The 22,346-nt window shown below is 40.1% G+C and overlaps 2 protein-coding genes across 2 annotated transcripts; one reads left to right on the forward strand and one right to left on the reverse strand.

Moving 5' to 3' along the window:
- The first annotated feature begins 2,466 nt into the window (after nt 1–2,466).
- On the forward strand, nt 2,467–6,385 carry SSTR1 (somatostatin receptor 1). The gene has a single exon (XM_032223053.1). It carries the CDS (start codon nt 2,681–2,683, stop codon nt 3,806–3,808), a length of 1,128 nt encoding a protein of 375 aa, XP_032078944.1. The 5' UTR covers nt 2,467–2,680; the 3' UTR covers nt 3,809–6,385.
- Nucleotides 6,386–18,478: 12,093 nt separating this feature from the next.
- Nucleotides 18,479–21,133, reverse strand: CLEC14A (C-type lectin domain containing 14A). Its single transcript, XM_032238876.1, has one exon. The coding sequence runs from the start codon at nt 21,041–21,043 to the stop codon at nt 19,754–19,756; it is 1,290 nt and encodes a 429-aa protein (XP_032094767.1). The 5' UTR covers nt 21,044–21,133; the 3' UTR covers nt 18,479–19,753.
- Nucleotides 21,134–22,346: the final 1,213 nt, after the last annotated feature.

A 22,346-nucleotide genomic window follows, 5' to 3' on the forward strand; every position in this document is an offset into this window, starting at 1 on the left:
TGAGATTTGATACCCTGAAACAGTCAACTGCCTCATAGCTGGAAAATACTCATTTTCTGATACAGCTTCATCCAAGCAAACAAACAACCTTCGCTTTGTTAAGGATCTCCTTTTTTATTTTCTGTTTGGGAAAAAGTGTCCAGTTATGTGTCAATTATCTCTGATGGAGACCTGTAACATTCTCCTATATTGGGGTTGTGTGGAAGGGATAGTTAAAATTTCAAGCTCCCTGGAATTCCCAGGGAGATAATATGATTCCTTTTTGTACTGTGTTACTGCTGGGCAGTATGGAAGCATCTTTCTGAGACAGCAATTAAAGGCATCTGTATCTCACAAATTTCTCCCCTGCTTCTTTCCAGGTCTTAATTCTTAGAGCTGCAATGACCAACATATATAGCATTACCAATAGCATATACCACTTCACCGTGCTTTTACAGCCATCTCTAAGCTGTTTACAGAGTCAGTATATTGCCCCCAACAATCTGGGTCCTCATTTTACTGACCTCAGAAGGATGAAAGCTTGAGTCAACTTTGAGCCAGTGGGACTTGAACTGCCAAACTGCTGGCAATCAGCAATCAAGCAGAAGTAGCCTGCAGTACTGCACTCTAACCACTGCACCATCACGGCTCTTGGGAAAGAGAAAGCTGTGTTCACAAGATGGTTATCCAGGAATTATAAACTTAGCATCTACATTCTGTAGCAGCGCATCCCTTCTTGAATGAGGTGCCCCCTCCCCAAGATCTACTCTATTGTAGTTCAAAAAAAGTGGCAAAGATCTAGCTGTTCACCCAAGACTTTAGCAAGGGGGAGTGAGACCCCCCACTCTGTTTCATTTGATGTATAGTGCTTGTCATCTTTTATCTTTTAAGGATTTCATTACAATTTCTTCATTTGATTGATATGAGCTAACCATAGTCACACAAGAATCAATATTATTGTTTGCACAATATGTATTTATTTAAAACATGTATATATCCACCCATCTTATAAGAAACTCTGAACAGCTACCCATATTTGATGTCTAGTTAAATTTAACCTTGGTTTGAGTTTGTTTGTGTATGTACATCGTAGGATGTGCTGTAAACCCAGTCCATTTTGTTAATTTATTGCTCAGTCTATTGTGTGAACCCAGAAAACAGATTATTGAAATAACCAGTAATTATGTGCTGAGCAAAGGCAGTTGTGTCCAAAGCAAAGGTAAAGGACAGATAGATTTTATTTTCTGTTGCCTTTTCTTGTTTACTCATTTGCTCTCAACACCCAGAAGGAAAGAAAGGGCAGTCAGTTGAACAGAAATGTCAACAACAACATGCTCAGCAATGCTTAACACAGTTGACTCACTCCAAATCACCACCAACATGTGATAGTCTAAGCAAAGAACAGAGATCACCTGCAGTTTTGGGGGAAGCGTGACATTCTGGGTAAGATTGGGCTCCCCGGGGGGGAAGGAAGGGGGAGGGACAGAAAGGGAGGGAGGGAGGGGGGAGAGGGAGGGAGGGAGGGAGGGAGGGAGGGAGGGAGGGAGAGAGAGAGAGAGAGAGAGAGAGAGAGAGAGAGAGAGAGAGAGAGAGAATGAATTGTGGTGACAGAGGGCAGAAAATGTAGCTTATTCTCACAGTTGCAGTTCACAAAAGCTTAGGACTTTTAATAAAATTGGCTGCAAGCAGGCTTCTTTTGACAGTTGCCCAAATGTTTCATCCTGCTGAGCCAAACCCCCAAAACTTTAACCTTGGATTGTCTACTGTGGACCTCACCCCATTCCTACGAGGTCTCTGTAAGGGGAGTGCATCTGTACATATTGTTTTTTCTTATTGGTGTTGTTTTAATAGTTGATTGGGAGCCACCCGGAATATATGTATGAGTATACAGAATATATGTATATGGTGCATAAGCGCACCAGTGTGCCTATAGTCCCTGTCCTACTGTCCTCATTTATGTGTATTCATTCCTTTCCTTCATGTCCATGTTTATATTAACATCTGCTACCTTGTACATGTTTGACAAACTAATGAATACGAATACAAATATATGATGGGTGGCTATATAAGTGTTTTGAATAAACAAACAAACAAAAAGTTCCGAATCCCACTTTTTCCCCCGAAGGGGGGAAAAAGACGCCCTCCTCCGGACTCCCACTCGGCCTTGGGCTCGCTCGCCAGAAGCAAGACGAACCGGCCCTCCAGCCGTAGGGAGTTGTTGTAGAGCACTTGTTGGCTCTCCAAAGCGGCGGCGGCGGCGGCGGCGTCTGTGTGAGCAAGAGAAGTCTTCTCTTGCAGGAGCAGATTGGCGGGAAGCAAGCGGGGGAGAGGGAGGGAGGTGCCCTCCCCGCCTTGTCCTTCTCCTCCTCCTCCCACCTCTTTTCTCCCCCTCGCTCTTCGTAGGTGCTGACGCGCCGCTCGCCTCCTATTAATCATCCCTGCGAGCCGACGAGCTGCAACTAATGCCAGTTGGGCTGGAGGCGGCGCGCAGCTCCGTCCCTTTTTCCCGCTCTCCCGCGCCCGAGCTGTGACCGGAGCAAGGGACGGCGGCGCTCATCCTCGGGCTGCGCCCGGAGGAGAAAGGATGCTGAGCTGCCGCCGGGCTGTCCGGGCACTCGCGCCTCTCCCGCCATCCTGAGCTCGGGCCGACGGGGCGGAGGATGGCCCCTGCGCCAGGCGGGTGGCGGGCGCTGCTGGAGGCATGGACTCGGCAGCGGCTGGCAGGAACTCCTCCGGCCCCGCTGGCCCCAACGGCACGGTGAGCGGCGGCGGGGGCGGCGGAGGGGCCGGGGGGGCCGGCGAGTCGCCGGGCAGCGGCAGCGCCATCCTCATCTCCTTCATCTACTCCGTGGTGTGCCTGGTGGGTCTGTGCGGCAACTCCATGGTCATCTACGTGATCCTGCGCTACGCGAAGATGAAGACGGCCACCAACATCTACATCCTCAACCTGGCCATTGCGGACGAGCTGCTGATGCTGAGCGTGCCTTTCCTGGTTACCTCCACGCTGCTCCACCACTGGCCCTTCGGGTCGCTGCTCTGCCGCCTGGTGCTCAGCGTGGACGCCGTCAACATGTTCACCAGCATCTACTGCCTGACAGTACTCAGCGTGGACCGCTACATCGCGGTGGTGCACCCCATCAAGGCGTCCCGCTACCGCCGGCCCACGGTGGCCAAGATGGTTAACCTGGCCGTCTGGGGGCTGGCCCTCGTCATCATCCTGCCTATCCTCATCTTCTCCCGGACCGAGGCTAACACGGACGGCACGGTGGCCTGCAACATGATGATGCCCGAACCTAAGCAGAAGTGGCTGGTGGTCTTCGTGGTCTACACTTTCCTCATGGGCTTCCTCTTCCCCGTGGTGGCCATCAGCCTCTGCTACATCCTCATCATCGCCAAGATGCGCGTGGTGGCGCTCAAGGCCGGCTGGCAACAGCGCAAGCGCTCCGAGCGGAAGATCACGCTCATGGTCCTCATGGTGGTCACCGTCTTCGTCATCTGCTGGATGCCCTTCTACGTCGTGCAGTTGGTCAACCTCTTCGTCGAGCCCGACGACGCCACCATCAGCCAGCTTTCCGTCATCCTGGGCTACGCCAACAGTTGCGCCAACCCCATCCTCTACGGCTTCCTCTCGGACAACTTCAAGCGCTCCTTTCAGAGGCTCCTGTGCCTTAGCTGGATGGACAACGCCGCCGAGGAGCCGGTCGACTACTACGCCACCGCCCTCAAGAGCAGGGCCTACAGCGTGGAGGACTTTCCCGCCGACAACTTCGGAGAGTCGGGCAGCGTGTACCGCAACGGGACTTGCACCTCCAGGATTACAACCCTCTGAGGGCAGCTTTCTGACTCGCCCGGGTCCGGGCCGAGCGGTGTGGAAGGGGGCGTGGGGAGTTCGGGTCAAGAGAAAGCCGGGAAGGAAGGCAAGGAGAGCGGCCCCAGGGACAGACTGCTCCCCCGCTGGCCATTTTCAGTTTCTAAACGGGCCCACTTGGCTGGACGCTCCTTCTACCTTCCCTGTTAAACAATGAGATCTTGGGCAGCCTGGACGGTTCTCCAGCTCTCTCCGCTTGCCTAGGCTCCGGAGCCTTGAGTCTTAGCCTAGCGCTTTCTTTGAGGTTTGGGGCCCGCGAGTCTGCTCTTCTTCATTGGCCATGGGCGTCTGGGCGTGGCATCAGGCTGATGACCACTGGATCGGCCGCGATATGCAAGTCCCGCGTGAAAGGTTGCTGAGCGCTGCTGGAGGGTTTTTGCCCCTGGCTTCCGGGGAAAAAAAAAACCCAAACCAAATCCGGACCTAGGTTGCTTTTATGTTTTGCAAGCAGCATAAAGAAATACAGGGGATGGGCTCAAAACATACCCCTGTAAAGCTGTGGGTATTCCTGGTGGTAGCGGGAGGATAGTGTGTTGTTTCAGAAGTTGGGACTGGGACTCACTCTCGAGAAGTTCACAGAGTGTAATCAGTGGTTCGCCTGAGCCAACCAGCAGTATTGAAAACATACAAGCTTAGCTTTACAACGAGCTTTGTTGCTAAATCATTCCACAGTTCATCTCTTTTTTTTGCGGTGGGGGGGGGGGAGAAAATAATTCCAGATTGGCCAGAAGGTTGGCATAAATCCTTCTCACCCTTTCCAAGAACTTCCCCAGCAGGAAGCAAATGATCCCGAGGCAGTACAAAATATTAGATCGCTTGGCAGCCCCAGGAGAAAGCTAACTATTCCATCAGCTTAATAGAAACGAATCATCTTATCTTTTCCCTCTGGGGTCCCTGCTGGGGGGACCAATCACTGGCTTTGAGCAAGCCTGGGGGGAATGGCGATCCATCTGGAAAGGGAAAGGAAACCAGTCCAGTAGAAAGCAAGCGGGGTTTTGTTATCTCAAAGCAGCAGCTGGCTGTTGATAAGGAAGAAAGCCCCCAGCCAGCCACTCTTTCCCAGATGATTGTCAAGATCTGAGTCCTGAACTCCCAGCAGTGTTTGGTTTAGGGTTTTTTGAATCAAGGGGACAGCAAAGTTACAGTCCTGGGCTGATATTTGTCACAAACCACAAAAGGAGAGAAATAAGGAGAAAAGAGCAATTTGTGAATGGGAGGCTGAGGAGGGGTGGGTTTTTTTAAAAGCCTTCTGTGAGACATCAAAATTACTTCAGCTGCAGTTCTCAAAGTACTCACCAATGGTTACCTCAGAAAAAAATCTTATCTGTCTTTAGAGGAATAATTATTAAACGGCTTGAAAAGTTCAGTCAAAAGTACCCTTCTAACTGTTCAAAAGCAGTTCAAAATGAAAAACTAACAACAATGTAGCCAAATTCAAGATTTTTTATTTATTTACTTATTTACACATCTTTTACACTGTTGAATCAATCCACTTCAGATGATTATCAGCAATGTGTCTTGCTACATTTGGCTCAACATCATTTAGACCGGCACTTATCTCTTCAGTTTCAAAATCAACCAAGGAAAAGTCATAGGAGATGCAAAGCATTGATTTATGTTATGTTCTTTTGATTGGACGGCAAATTCAACAACTAGGAGGTCTGCAACCTTTGTTCTCTTCTAGAAAGCATAAATCCTATGGGAGACCTCTAGGACTTCCCATTGTAATCATAAAATATAGCGCTGACAGTGGCGTTCTAGACCTTGTTTGCTTTGAATCACAATCTTTGTTAGGGTTTTTATTTATTATTTGACTAATAAAGATTCAATTTGATTCAAGTCACATTCAGTCCCTTTAGAATTAGGATGCATATTTCCCATAATTGATGGAGACTTAAAACAAAAAGAGTTCAAGAACAATGAAATGACTAAATGATTAGTTTAGTACAAATGGCCTCATCTGACTAAACACTTTCTCTATAAAACAGCCAGGAACAGATCCAACAAAAGAAATAAATAAAAACAAGGTGCTGGAGTGGAGTTGGGGAAATCCAGATGATCCTCTTTTCCCCACTTCTACCCAATGAAATGTATTCTTCATTTAATTTATAATAAGGTAATATACTTGTTTAAATTACTTTGCTGTGTGTTACATTTCTTGGGAGCCAGTTTTCAAATGTAAAATAAATAATTTTTCTTTTTATATTTCTAATTCTATGTAGCTTCTGTGTTGTGGAGACAATTCTCTATAAGACAGTCCTTAAAATAGATTTTGGGAATATACAAATTCATGATGCTTATATCTGTTTAAAGCATTTTCTTTGGTCAGAGATTGTCTGTAGTTTGGGAAGGAAGTCCTTTTGTTCTTGTATTTTGTCTCCTGTCCTAAACTGTTATTGTATATGTTTTGGAAAAGTGTTTTTATAAAAAAAATAATGAAGGCTAATATACAACTCTTAATATCCTTTGCTTTAGATTTATCATGTAGTTTCATTTTTTTTTTAAAAAAATGTCCAAATAAAAAACAGATGTGAAATGGAGGTCGTAATATTCAAATCTTTTCCATTCAATTAACAGAAGAACCATTAAAAGGAACTGAGATAAAAATTGAGATAAAAATAGATACATATTGGCTTGAAAATATGTATTCATAAAGTACAGATCATTCTGGAGTCAATACATTCAAACTACAATCATGAGATGAATTGAGATAACATAATTTTATGCTCAACTTTATTTATCTTTTTTACAATCCAATTTCCATGATAAATTCTTCTCAATTTTTTATGATAATTTGCAGAGGTTATGACAACTTCTTCAACTTCAACAATAGTTCAAGCATTGCATTTCTCTCAGTGAAATTTGATTCTTTACCTCAATTGTGCCTCCACTTTAATCAGAAAAAAGGGGAAATTAAGAACTAAAACAGAAGACAAAATAAGCCTAAATGCAAATATCTCTTCAAATAGGCTGAACACTGTAACCTTTGTTACATTGTTACATTGTTTGACAAAGCTATCTGAAAAAGTAAACTTAAAAAGCTGGGGGAAAAATCTCTGAAAATAATTATTCATAATCTGTGGAACTAAAGGAAAAATTCAATCTTATTTATGTCTATTCAGAAGGAACTCACTGTGGTAACAGGACTGATTTCCCATAAAAGATGTACAGGATTGCAATCTCATAAATGCCAAAATATTGATCCTTACTATTTATTATAAGAGTTACCAAAATGCAAGATTTTGAATCACGCTTTTAGCCTGTACTCTGGAGTATTAACTTGATATGTATTTTAATTCATTTACTAATTGCAGCTTGCCTTATTTCAGGCTCCCTTTCCATGTAAATTCTAACTTGCCACTGAAATGGAAAGCATCAAATTGTTTAGGGCAGAAACACTACTGCACCAGTTTATAATATTGTTTTACAATATTAGAACAGCATTTCAACTTCAGATCACTTATTTTCTTAAGAGAGCATCTATCCAGTACTCTTACGTTGTGACCTTCCTCCAGCAATGCTGTAATTCAGTGTTAGCTTAATAAATAGATGTCTTTAACACTTACTTGTAATCCATTTTTTATTGTTCTTCTGCAATTGCTTGACTGATTCTGATCTTTAAAGGACATTGAAAAAGCATATAATTGCACATAGCCTAGACATTTGTTGAGATAAAAAAAACAAAAGATTTGCTTGTTCTTGTTCTTTTGTCATCATGCAAAGACATGTTGACAAGTGGGTGTTTTGAACTACATTGTGGGTTAAAACCAACATTTTATCCAAAATGTGCAAGAAAGGGAAAAAAAATGAATTGCCAATATTGAATTAAAAGATGGCAGATCATGACTCATCAGGTATGGGCAGGTGAAAGCCATTATTGAATTCCTATCTCTACAATGAAAAACTAGCATCTCTAAAGATAAAACAATACGAGTCAGTATTGTGGCAGTAAAATTGGAAACACTTATTAGGATTGTGGACTCCTTTTGAGAAATTGTACAGAAGGAAAACATAAAAGCAATTGAAATATGTGCCAAATTTCACAAAATATATTTTTCTTGGGAATAGGCAGCATGACATGTTCTTAGCACAGTAACATAGTCATAGTTTCATTATATTTTATTTTATATATTTTATAGAAAACAATATTTTGAAAGTCCATTTAGCTAAGAGTAAAACAGTATCTTGTAGTTTCATCTGCCCCTTGTAAAGTCCATTGAGTGAACAGCTCCAAAGCCTGAACCATTGTTCTAATGTGAACATATTGTGCATTCAACATTTAATGGATGCAGTATTGCTCACACAAAGTGTGAAGACTACATTCCCTTATATTTTACACAGATTAAAAATAGGCCATTAACAATGAAATAGTCAGTTTTTTGTTATCATGTACATGTTTTCATAAAAAGCTTAATGCTGACTCACTTCGTTCAGTACAATAATTGTTGACATAATAAAAGCAAGTAGGTTTTAACGAGAAATGTTAATGGTTACATTAGTTACAAATCTTAAATAAAATGTGCTGTGTTGACAAAATGATTGCCTGGCTATTGCTTAACAGCTGTACTACAATAGCACAATACCACTAAGTGCTACATTGGCACTATCTGCCAAAACATCAAAGTTAGATTATTTGGGATTTGGGATAGAAATTCATCTATTGAACAATGTTGCAGCATTTTTCCAGATGTCTCAGACAGTTAAAAACAAAGCATTATTAATTATAGGAGAGAACAATACTCACAGTATATAAAATAAACTAGTTCTACCACAACAATCATTGTGAGAAGCATCAATGTGTAGATTTTGCATGCATGCACATGTGTTATCCATCATAATGTCATGCTTGCCATCTAGCTAATTTTGGTTCCCTCAAGCAGATGTCCAGGATGAAGAACCCTAACCCATATATCCTATTATTATTCTTGTTATTTTTTTCAAACAAAAATCTGTATGAGTTTTAACGGCTTTTTACTGAATGTAAATACAAAGGAAAAGAAAAATAAGCAATGGTCAAAATAATAAAGGTAAGAAAAACTTGGGGAAAAGAAAAAAGAAAATTAAGGAGGAAAAGTCCAAGGTATGTATTAATGAATATATGTACATATATAATTATATACATCAATTACTGGTAGCTACAGGTATATTTCACTAAAATCATCCATAGTTTATCAATGCTAATGATCCATTCATAGGTTGCTAATAAAATCAATTAAAGTTAACTGAAGGGAGGGCTCCTCAGTTGCAGGTTGAGTCAGCATATCCAGATCCTGAGTTAATCAAGGCCTTGAGCTATCTACGGTCTTGAAGCAGGCAGTGACAGAGAGCAAAGGAAATCATCCATGAGGAAGAATTCTGGATCAACAATTAGTCCAGCAGGGAATAAGGGCCACATAAAGAAAATTGCAGCTGGATAGGCTGTTTGTGGTACTCAATATTCCCCTGTTCCCTCAGTCCCTGGACCAGAGTCCTAATGGTGTCTTTAATTTTCTGCTAATGACATAGAAGTATGTAACTCAATGTGAAGTATTACATTGTTATAATTCTTGCATAATGTCAGCGCAAAAAGTTCATCCATAAATGAATTCCTTATATGTATTTTATCAGAAGAAAAAGTTACATATTTTTGAAGGCATTTGTTATAATGACACATTTAGAATAAATTGTTCCTATAGCAGAAAAACTGAAATACCAAGTACTCATTGATTTGTATCCTCTAGAGAAGAATAACATGACCCAATTTCAACATTCATTTCTAATAGAGTCAAGCTTCATGAGATTTTACCACATCCATTTCATATATAAAATATTCATCGTGACAGCTAATATACTATTCATGTCAAATCATTTTGTACATTTCTGGGCTGTCTAGTTTATCTTTCCAAAGATATATATTTATGAATTGCAATGTGCTTTAGGGAAATAAAAAGTGTCTCTGTTTTAATCATGGAACCAATTAAAACTCAATGGGAGATTGAGCAGCATAAACTTGGCAATGTTTATAGATAACTATAGAGGTGGGTTCCTACCAGTTCGCACCTATTCGGTTGAACCGGTTTGTCAAATCTACCAAACCGGTTAGAAGAGGTTCCACCAGTGGACCCGGAAAGCAAGCCACACCTACAGAAGAGGTTCCAAATATTTTTGAAACCCATCACTGGATAACTAATATAGTAAAGTAGCTTGCAGATTTGGGAATAACTCTGCAGCCCACCTCAAATCAATAGTATGGTCAAACACATTCTTCTTGACACCTTGATAAGTTTATTTTACATAGTATCTAATGGGGAATTGCTGTAAGAACCAAAGTATTATTCAGAACCTAGCTCCAAATATTGCTGAAGATGCAAAATATTAAGCACTTTGGAGAAACATGTCACTTAATCAGTTTTTTATATCTGTGTGATATTTTATGTCCCAACCCATTGCAGAGAATTATTTAAATCTTCTTGCAAAACATGTACATGGTAGGTGGTATTATGTAATAGAACATGTAAATCATTTGATAGACTAGACTGATAATGATTTAAAGCTTTCACTTTTTCATCTTGGCTACTTCCATTATGACTGACAATTGTTCTTCTCACTATCTGCTAGAGTCTCCGTGCAATTTTTCTTTGCTGATTCTCAGAGTTTTGGCAGATAAGGTAGTTATTGGGAAAATGTCAGAATCAACATTCCAACTAGTGCCCTCTTCCATTTCTTATTGCAAGTCAAGAAGACCAAACCAATGACTGGGGCTAGAAAAGAAAAGCTAGTTGCTCAACCACCTCTGTAAAATGATACAGATAGTAAAAAGGCCTATTACATTTTGCAACATGGCACACTGATAGAGATTACAAGAACTGAGATGAATCAGGAGCCCCCCAAGTGTAAAGCCACTCTGCCTAGAAACTCCAGAGAAAATGCTGCAAAAATACACTCGTTGGAGCAGGAGCTTAGCTGGTTGTTATTTGGCTCATCTTTTAATATATGCACAAGTGGGCAGACAACATAGTCATAGGGTAGTTGCACCATTTTCAGATTGCATAACCCCACATGTTTTTGCATAGTTTTATTGTGGATTTACAACAATATTTAAATACAGGTAGTCCTCGACTTACAACAGTTCACTTAGTGATTATTCAAAGTTACAACAGAATTGAAAAAAGTGGTTTATGACCATTTTTCAAACTTATGACAGTTGTAGCATCCCCATGATCATGTGATTTATATTTGGATGCTTGACAACTGACTCATACTTATAACAGTTGCAATGTCCTGGGCTCATATAATCACCTTTTGCAACCTTCTGACAAGCAAAGTCAATGGGGAAGCCAAATTCATGTTACTAATTTAACAACTGCAGTAATTCACTTAACAAATGTGGCAAGAGAAATGGTAAAATGGGGCAAAACTCACTTAACAAATTTCTCATTTAGCTACAGAAATTTTGGGTTCAATTGTGGTTATAAGCTGAGAACTACCTGTATATCTTTTTAAAATATTTGTAATAATACAAATATTTTAAAAAGATATACAGGTAGCTAGCATTTTTAAGCTAAGGTACATCATGTTTCTTGAGATTGTAAGCATTTTTTTAATAAATAAATGTCATATTTATTTATTATAAATAAAATACTTAGTACAATCTTTGATTTGTTATGCCAATATTTAATAAAGGAAATTAACTAATAAACAACTTCATATATCTTCTTCCTTTCTTTACACTTATATAACTGGTAACATATTCAAAGCATTTTTATCATCAGCTATGCATATTCTCCAACATTCTGCATATTTAATCATCTTATATAAATTAGCAATAGTTTGAGGGTATCTCTGCTATATTAATTATTTAAAAATTAATGATTCCTATGAAAGCTGAATTCCTTCAAAAATTTAACTTACTATTATTTCTATTATTTCATCAAAAAATAATTATAACAGAATAAAATTGAGCAACCCCCTATCTTTTAAAAACAATTTTACATATCTCTCCTGTGCAATTTCATATTACTACATCATTTTAAAATAATTGTCCCTTAATTTAATATATAAATAGTTTTGCACATAATATAATTCTAAATATAGACTTGTATATCAAAATGTAAAAATCTTCTAAGAACAAGTCTGGAGCTCATAGAATTCTTTACTTCTAGATTTTAATATACATCTGAAAGAGATGACTGAATAGATAAAGATTAGTTTCATCAAAGCTATGCTCATTTGTTGGGTATTGTAATTTATTTTTTCCAGAAAAAAATTAAGAATCCATACACACTGTTTCTACTGCATTTGTGCTGTGTATTCAAATCTGTTCCAAAGGATTTTCCAACTTTTTAGAGCAGAGTATGAGAGTTGATGAAGGAGCTGAAGAGGAAAACAGAATGAATGGAAGTTTAGTTGCAGCAGAGACATTCAGATGAATTAAATTGTACAGCTATTATGCTATATTAAAGATGGAAGAAATTCTGAAGTGATTTATCCTGGTCTGATTTGTTTACATATTAAAAACCTAGCATTTTGACAAAGTTGTGTGGACTTTCTATATCCAGTCAGTCAGTCAGTCAGTCAGTCAGTCAGTCAGTCAGTCTGTCTGTCTATCATCTGTCTATCACCTACCTACCTACCTACCTACCTACCTACCTACCTACCTACCTTCCTTCCTCCATCCATCCATCCATCCATCCATCCATCCATCCATCCATCCATCCATCGGTATCTATCTATCTATCTATCTATCTATCTATCTATCTATCTATCTATCTATCTATCTATCTATCTATCTATCTATCTATCTATCTATCTATTATCTATTATCTATTATCTATTATCTATTATCTATCATCTAATTTATCTTCTATCTAATTTATCTTCTATCTATCATCTTTTCCGGTCCTTTGGAACGATCTCCCCGTGGAGATTCGGACCCTCACCACCCTTCAGGCTTTCCGCACAGCCGTCAAGACCTGGCTGTTCCGGCAGGCCTGGGGCTGAGAGTTCCCAGCCCCACTCGAACTGTTGCGGCTGTTGAGATGTTTTTAATTTGTCTTTGTACTTGTTGTTGTCTTGTTCTGTCTTTTTTGTATTGCCCACTTTCCCTATTGGTTTGTCAGCCGCCCTGAGTCCCTTTGGGAATAGGGCGGCGTACAAGTTTAATAAACCTAACCTAACCTAAACCTTCTAGCTCAATGCCTGGGGGAAGAACCAGCTCTTCACAGCCCTCCAGAAGCTGAAACAGGGAGGAATCCCCCTGATCTCTAGTGAGAGGCTGTTCAGAAGGACTGGGGTGGCCATTAAGAAGGCCTGGCTCTAAGATCCCTCAGGTGACAAATTTAAGCAGGGGGGGGGGACCCAAAGTGCATTCATTCTGGTAGCTAACCTACCAGGATGGGCAGATACCCCCAGGGAAAGGCAATCCTACAAGCAACATGTAGGATTTTAAAGATGATAACCAGTGCCTTGCACCCAGAAACTGGAAATCAATGCAGATCACACAGCAGTGGAGTTACTCAGATGACCAGTGGGGCCTCCAAAAGTACAAGTGCTACTGCATTCTCGACTAGCTGCAGTTTCCAAATGTCTTCAAGGACAACTCCTTATCAGGCATGAAAGCCTCTTACTTTCGCTACCAGTTCGGAACTGGGGTAGCACATGTGAGCACACTCACTTCACTTATGCGTGGCGCTTTTGCATATGCACAGAACACCCATGATGACGTCTGAGCAGGTGGGCGGAGCCTCCCACCCCTGCTACCGGTTTGCCTGAACCAGGGCGAACTGGCAGAAAATTACCTCTGCTCCTTACTACAGGTAGTTCTCAACTTACAACAGTTCATTTAATGACTGTTCAATGGCACTGAAAAAAATGACATGACCATTTTCACTCTTATGACCATTGTTGCATCCCCATGGTCACGTGATCAAAATTCAGGAGCTTGGCAATTGACTCATATTTATGAAGGTTGCAGTGTCCTGAGGTAGATTCAGCATACTGAGTTCATTAGTTTACTGTTATATAAAGTTATTTTTATACTGTCTGTCAGCAGCAGTTGTCAGGGAGGGAGCAAAACTTGAAAGACCTCTGGAGCAGAATTGTGATGGAAGCTCTCTCTCTCTCTCTCTCTCTCACACACACACACACACACACACACACACACACACACACACACCTACCTCCATGGATGCTGCTGCTACTTGTGTAACTGTACATTGCAGTTCTTCTAATGCTAGTAGTGAAGTGGCTGAATATTTTTCTTTTTTGGGAAAGGAGGTAGAAATCCCACATTGGAGGGATGCTGCATGCAGTTTCTTAGAGCCAAAGACAGTTTCTATGTTAAAAAAAATCCTACAGGGATTTGATTAAGTTTGTGGCATACTGGCTAAGATATCCAAAACCTACTAGCATTGTTCTTACATAAGCAAGGAATGATGCATGTTGCATAGATACAACGCTGTAATAGCAGTAGACTTAGCAGTAGACTTAACATAATCTACACTTTTGCTATGTTACTAAAAAGTGCTATATGAAAACCTTGATTGTTCAAAGCCATGATGGACAGTGGAGCAGTCTCTATGGCTCCAGTTATTGCTTGTTTAATAAGTATATGGACAAACGTATAAGGAATACATTTAAATGATGTAAGGAGTATGTTGCTTAAGAGAAGGCATGTGTGCATTTTATATGTTGATAATACACATTGTTGGCTGACAATCCAAATAATTTCTAGTGAATATAAATATATAAACAGTTCATAAATTTATCTGTGCAATAAGCAGCCTTTGCTTATTCAATACCAACTCTTTTTAAAAAAATGTTTGAACATATTTTTTCTCACTTTCTAGCCATTATATGGACTGGAAATAATTCTACTGATTTTGCTGAAAAATCATTTTAGTTTAGATTAGGGTTTCATGATCCAGATCTAGGCACTTTTATATAAAATTAAGCACAAAATGATAGCTCTATATCCAGGTATTTCCTCCCATTCCATGATCTCTAATATTTGATACATCCCTATCCTAATATGAGTGCACAGGATTTTCACTTGCTCTTCCAGCTGTAAAGAAGCGCCACATGGGTCTGAATATTATGAATAAAAAATGATAGCTATATCAGTAACGACTCTTGGTTTTTATAATGCTTAGTTCTAAATTATATTAGGTGTGTGAGTAGATACAGTTCAATCAAGGTAAATATATATTGGATTAGATAGGCTTAAGGCACAAATTTGCATAGGAGTAAAGTAGGTTGCATAAAATTGTATGTTCATATATACATCCAATACTCTATTACCTCTCAATGTAAGAAACGTTATAAAAAGCACAGAAAAGGAAGAAGAAATAAAATAATAAACTAAAATAAAGGTTAAGAAATGAAGCCATATTAAGAAAAGAAAATACAGCCAAACCTGGTTTATACTAATACCATGTATTATATCTCCCAAACCATTCTTACTTCCATATACAGTACATGTATTAACTTTATAGATAGCCTTTTGTTTTCTAAACTTCTCACTTTTTGTTGAACCTCATCTTCAACTTCAACATCATCTGTGATTACCGTATTTTTCGGAGTATAAGATATTTTTCCTTCAAGAGAGGATGAAAATCTGGGTGCGTCTTACACACTGAATACAGCATTTTTGGCCTCTTGAAACCCCACCGCCTTCATCAAAATGGCCGGGCATAGCTTTTAGGAGGTTTCCAGAGTGCTCCTGGAGACTGGGGAGGACAGAAATGAGTGCAAAATGGACTGTTTATTGCTCGTTTTTGCCCCCACCCCCCAGCCCCACAAGAGCACTCTATAAGCCTCCTAAAGGTTATGCATGTCCTTTTTTGGACAAAAATGGGCCCATTTTTACAAAAAATGGGCCTTTTACTCGTTTACCCCCCAGCCCCCAGGAGACTCTGTAAGCCTCCTAAAGGCTATGCATGCCCTTTTTTGGACAAAAAACGGAGCCCCGTTTTCACGAAAAACGGGCTGTTTCTGGGATGTCTGCAGAGTGCAAAAACTTTTTTTTTAATTTGCCACTTCAAAATCTTGGTGTGTCTTATTCTCTGGTGCATCTTATACTCCGAAAAACACAGTACCTATATTTTCCCTTTTAGCCCACTACTCACTCTTCATGCATTTGCTTTGCAGTTTGATCATCATCCTTTCCCTCTACATAAAAAGCCATCTTCATATACTTCTTTCATACATTCTTTTTCACATTCATCCATTATCCCCACGGTTCTTTAACCACCATCTTTCTTTTATGCTTGTCACAACATACTCAGATCCAATTTTCATACAATGTAACAGTGTTTTTCAAACTTAATAGCTCTAAGAATTCCTGTAGGCCAACTGGGGTAGTCTAGGAGTTGAAATATCATTGCCATGGTTGAAATACATTGATATACTAAAATGCAGGGAAGCACATTCTTATTCACAGCCATTATCCATTCCTTCATTAAATATTTTTCGTTGTACCAAACATATTATCTGTTAGAATTTGCATGTCTTCTCCCCATTGTTGTACAAACTGTTCAGAGATGTACCAATTCATTTACTTCACATTTATGCCTTATCTGCCATCATTCTCTCCATCTTCCTTGTCAAAGCCTTATCTTGGGCTTTGTTATCTTAATTTTCAGATCCATAGTCCCTGACATATCAGACAATACATCTAAAATTTATTGCAAAAGCATTCAGGTTTTCAGCCAAGCATTCAACATTGTTTGCACACAAAGGTACACAATTATTCACATGCTCAGCCAACAGACCTCTAATATCATGACAAGCATTCCTTATTCATTTATCTCTAAATATAACCACCATGACATCCTTGTCTTACTCTCTGTTCAATGTTGAATTATTAAGATGCCTTTATTATTATGCATGTTTTACTTCCATCATCATGCCACATTTAGCATCTATCAATAGCTTTAAGTTCTTATTCATGAAAATTATTTCTGAATTCTGTTGTATTCATTTTATCGTATACTTTTTCTAAATCAACAAATATGCACTAAACTTTCTCATGCTAAGACATTTGTCAAAAACACATTTACTAATTTCTCTATATAGTAGTCTTTATTTTCATAAGTACTCTCTTTCCCTTTGTATAGTGAAACAATAACATTTTCTAGTTGTCAGGCAAGACAGAATTTTCACACACCACACTGATAAGTGACACAGTGATTCCACAAGCAAAATGCATCTGTATTTTAAGCTTCCTCCAGTAAGCAAGATATTGCTTAAGAACATTGAAAACTGTTCCTGGGTCAAAATGGCAAGTATAGTTCAGTCTTGGTCACTAAACTGAATAGGTTCATTGGCACTTAGCATTTTATTTAATGTAGAAAACCAAAACACTTATTTTCCCAGTAGAAAAACTTCAACGTTTGTTTTTTCCCTGCCCTTCTGATATTAGAAGCTTAATCAGTACATATCTTCAGTACCCTTCAGGAATTTACATTAAAGATAAATATATGAACATTTTATATGCTAAACATTTGTATCTTTTCTCAGTAATGCCCATGTAGCTGAATCATAAATCAATTGGACTGCAATGCTAATGTTTTAGTTACTAAATCAACTACAATACTCTAGGTCCATGTTTAAAGATACAAATATATATCTGAAACTCCAAAAGAAAAAGCAGACAGAATGAAAAAAAACCTGGATGAGACAAATAAGATCTAGTATTCCCATAGGCTCTAATTTCTCTGCACCTGCTAAACTATTCCTACATGGATTTTAGTAAAGCAACAAACTGCCTGCCTTTTTAATCATTAGCAAAGAACATTTAACTCTCACAACACGTGTTCCAGCATATTCCAAATAAAAGCATTCATAGCTTAGTTATATTTCTGCCCAAAATATATTTGATATCCACTTTCACATTTATAAAGACCTGTCCTATGATAATCTGATATTCAATTAATGGTAATTTGGATTACTGGGTTACCAGTCTTTTCTGAATAAAATTTGCTGCTTCCAAATAAAGATCTGTATATGAAGTTTTTGAATACTGATGCACAGACTTTAAAATGTTATCTGGTTGAAATGCTCAATTTTAGGTGTTCTTAATAAAAGCAGAAGAGAGTTTGACCTTTCTACTTCTCCATTTGAAATAAAACCAGTAAAAGATGCTCAACATTTCCTTTAAATAGTGTCTCTCTTATCCTAACCTTACTGGGTTTATTTTCAAACTGACCTCTCCATGACACTTTACAGTGAAGGAGTAAGGCACCACATCTCCATGCAATCATCTGTTGATGTTCCATTTATAATAATAAATGTATGAATGTATATCCTACTTTTAGCTTGAATCTCCTGTATTTTCACACATTAAATTCATCAGTAAAAAAGTTAGTCATATAAAATGCAAGACTATATGATATTCATACAATGAAAATCAAATAATGCAGCATCACACCAGGAAATTCACAGATAAAATATTTACTAAGAACTGGAAAAATGAAGTGTTTTTCTCCAGAATCCAAAATATAACCCAAGAAATGAGTCTCCATGGGAATAAGTTAGACACCAAGGATCTCTTCCTGGTTATTATCTGACACATCTAAGGAGCAAGACATCTAGAAAACAGCTGAATTATCAAGTTCAATTTATTAGAAAAGCAACATGGAAGAAATTAAAACAATCAGTTAAGCCGTTTATTAAATAGGTACATATATGAACCCAGTGAAGTGGAACAGTTTTCATAACATTGAACTAGCATATGCTAAAGAAATGTTTGAAAATTGACATCTATATTTAGGGGATTTCCATTTAAACAAGTTGGAACACAAAACTTTACATCATAAAAATTAAGCACTGGTCAACATTTATTCCTTTAAAGGAATCGATGAAGCCACAGAACTGCATTTTTCAGAGCCCTTTTTTCAGCCAGACAAATTGAACTGGCATGCTTGTATAGTAGAATAGCCATGGCACTCAAAATAAGATGAACTTAAGAGAGCCATCCTATATGTCTATTTGGAATATGTTCTCTTTGATTCAGTGGGACACATTCCCCCCAAAACAACTATATCAATACTGTGCTAGATAGGCACCCAGCAAATTCGAATGAGATATAATGCACTTCCAATACTCTATTGGTTTCTGATTAAGTCTTACCATTAACACCTTAAAATGAGAAGTATATTTGAGGGTTTAAAAATAAGAAAGTTAAGTGATAAAAGTGATAGTGTACAGGAGCTATAGTTTCACTCCACTCTTTCCTCCTTGGTGGCAAACATCTACCTATATTCCAAAACCCTAATTACTGCACCATCCAAGAAAGCCACCTACAAGAGTGACTTCCTACAACTATAATCAGTTCTACTAGCTTGTTCTCCTCTTCCTATAGACAATATGGCAGTGACAGCAGAGCCTGTGCATTCTTGCAAAATACAGCAAGAGTAGATATAATTAGCACTGGCTGCTTGAACTTTTCTCCAGGCAACACAACACTGTTCACACAGCTTGGTCTCAGCTGCATTAATAAGGAAGGGGGAGGAGAGAGAGATTATACAATCAAGTAAGTGGTGGCCTTCACACAGCAGTTACTTGCAGCAGTCCATTTTTCAATTATCTAACTGGATCACTGCAAGAAATATGCACTGCCATCTCTCATCCTTTTAACTCTTCTATTTTAGGGAATAATCTAGATGGTGGGGAGGAGAGATTTCTGATCAATGTTGCCAAGGGCGTTTAATTCATCAAATGGTGTCAAACAAAACACAACTGCCTTTAAACAAAAACAAAAAAAACATAGCTTCCATTTCTATATATGTAACCCGTAAAACATTTGCTACTATTTATTATATTCAAAAGAATATCTCCTCTTTGTCCCCCACTGGATTGCTTCTCCAAATGTTCTAATGTGTCTTTCCAGCCTCCTTATGGTTGTCCCAATTCGGCTGGCTTAAAATCTTACTGAGAAGCTGTGGACTTCGCTTTGCTGGGTCCCAGGGAAGGTTCAGAGTTGGTGCGGGTGGCAGAAGCTTCTGGGTCGCCTTCTACAACCACAGCACCATCTTTTGTAGGCTGGGAACCCTTAGAAGAGCAGTTCTTGAAGCACTTTTGGAAGACCTGGAGCGAGGCCATGACCATAATCAGAAGTATCACCACCACCACCGCGATCGGGATGAAGATATAGTTGAAGGGGTTTAAAGAAGCCGAAGACTTGGTAGTACTGTTGGTGATTGGAATGGGAAACGGTTCCAGAAACGATATATTTTGACCAGAACGGCTTGTACCGTTGGCAGGGAAAGTTCCCGCAGCCCTCGGGGTAGATACGTTGGGCTTCGCCGTCGCCGCGCCATCTCTGGCTGCCGCGATGCAACTCTCTTCGTCGGCCGCCAAGCGGGATCTCCAAGCGCATAAACAACGGAACGCGCCTTGGGCGCTAAAGCAGTCCGTGAATTCCGCACAGCCACCGCTGTTCGGGCTCCAGTAGCCGCTGGGACAGGAGCACAGGCCCTGCTGCTCGGTGCCTTCCCAATGGGAGCCGTTGGGCGACAGGCGGCAAGTGAAATGCGCCTCTCGCCCGGGGCACCTTATCGTAAGATTGGTGCCCGGAGGGCTGAATTCCACGGCCGCGCTTGGAAGCTGAAAAGGCAGCCTGTAGTAGACCATCCCGCGGGCGCCAGAAGCCGGGTGGAGGGCGGGGCACGTGCCCGCGTACCTGTATTTGCAGATATAACCCGGGCTTGCCTTGGTGCAGCTGTGGTCCTTCAGGCCCCACAGGTTGAGGTGCGCTTGGCCCAAGGTGACTTGCAGCCCGGCGCATCTCTGCATCGTGCAGGACTTGTTCGGTTCCCTGAACCACTTGGGCGGCGCGGCGGTCCCGTTGGCCCTCGGCTCGTCAAGCCCCGGGGAGACCCAGGAGAAGCCCCTGAGCGGCAGGTCTTGAAGGGTGCACTGGTGGGCTTTCTTAATCAGGCCCAGCCAAAACAATGAGCCGCCCGTTTCGTTGGCGAGTCCCTTCAGCAGAGCGAGGATGATCTCGACTTCGGTGCGGCCGCTGGCCGTGCTCAGATCTCCCCCGTGCTGGGCGCAAGCGTTCTGAGCCTGGTAAAAGTTCATGCGGCCTAGGTGGACGCTGTAGCAGGCCCCGGCTGCGTGGCACCAAGCGCGGCCGCTCTCGGGGAACTCGGCAGAGCCCCAGAGCCCCGAGAAAGGCGACAAGAGGGTGAGCCAGGCGAAGACGAGCCCTCGCATCTTGACTCTCGGCTCCACAAAATGGGAGCGGAAACCTGGATTGAAGGAAAGCAGTGTGGAGGGAACTCCTTTTCCCTACACTTCACAACCGTATCTGGACTCCCAGAGCCTTCCCTTCTAATTGCAGGAAGGAAATGTGTCAGGAGTTAGGCCTAACCTTCACATCCTTGGTTTACTGAAGGGCTTCTTTTCCAGTGCAGGGAAAATCTGATAAAATCAGCCCAGAGAGTCTTTTTCTTTCTCTTCTCTTGGCAGGGGTTGAAAAAAATGGTTGTATTAAAGAGAGATTGAAAAGAAAAACCGGTATTCTTTGGCTAAATTAGAATTTTAATACAGTTGACTTATTTTGCCCGTCCATATTAATAAAGATAATCAGGTGTCTAAACAAATTTCTTTAGCTTTAAATACAGGTAGCCATCAATTTACAACAGTTGTTTTAGTTGCCGTTCAAAATTACAACAGCACTGAAAAAAGTGACTTATATGACCAGTTTTCACACGTACAACCATAGTAGCATCCCCGTGGTGATATGATAAAAAATCAAATGCTTGGCAGTTGGCTCATATTTATGACAGTTGCAGTGTTCCAAGGTCATGTGATTCTCCTTTTGCGATCTTCTGACAAGCAAAGTCAATAAAGTCAGATTCACTTAATAACAGTTTGACTAATTTAACAACTATAGTGATTCACTTAACTGTGGCAAGAAGGGGGCAGACTCACTTAACAAATGTTTCACTTAGCAACAGAAATTTTGGGCTCAGTTGTGGTCATAAATCAAGAACTACTTGTACTTTGCCTGTGCCAGACTAGACTAGATGATCTCCCACATCCCATAAGACAGTAACTCTTCCAGTTGTGTTTTGGCTAGGTATATGTAAGTTACGTTTATTCAGTTTTGTTAAACTTTAGGAGCAGAATCAAACCATTAATTTATAATTTTGGAATCAGCAGTCTGGATTAGGACTAATTACATGTGAAGCCATTGGCTGGTTTTGATTAATTCACAGCATCATTCTGAGAAAGGAAAAACATATTTCTGTGTCTTGAGGGAAGGAGCTGGATAATATATAACGCCCAAAATCACTGATTAAGGTCATTCTCCCATTAGAGGCTTGTAGCATTTTCATTGCTGTAATTTTGTCAGTGTCAATTTTCTCTTGAAGATACTATAAGTCACAACTGGGGAAATAACATAAAATTAGCACCATTCAAAAACACTACAGTTAACCAATGAGTGTGATACACTTCAAAACTGATGTGATTTTTCAGGGTTTTTTTTTAACAGATACTTAGAAACTGTGAA

This window comes from Thamnophis elegans, chromosome 1, assembly GCF_009769535.1.
Source record: "Thamnophis elegans isolate rThaEle1 chromosome 1, rThaEle1.pri, whole genome shotgun sequence".
Taxonomy (NCBI): Eukaryota; Metazoa; Chordata; class Lepidosauria; order Squamata; family Colubridae; genus Thamnophis; species Thamnophis elegans.

Excerpts from the sequence above, each read along its gene's own strand:
- CLEC14A (XM_032238876.1), bottom strand. The coding sequence starts at position 21,043 with ATGCGAGGGCTCGTCTTCGCCTGGCTCACCCTCTTGTCGCCTTTCTCG.
- SSTR1 (XM_032223053.1), top strand. The coding sequence starts at position 2,681 with ATGGACTCGGCAGCGGCTGGCAGGAACTCCTCCGGCCCCGCTGGCCCC.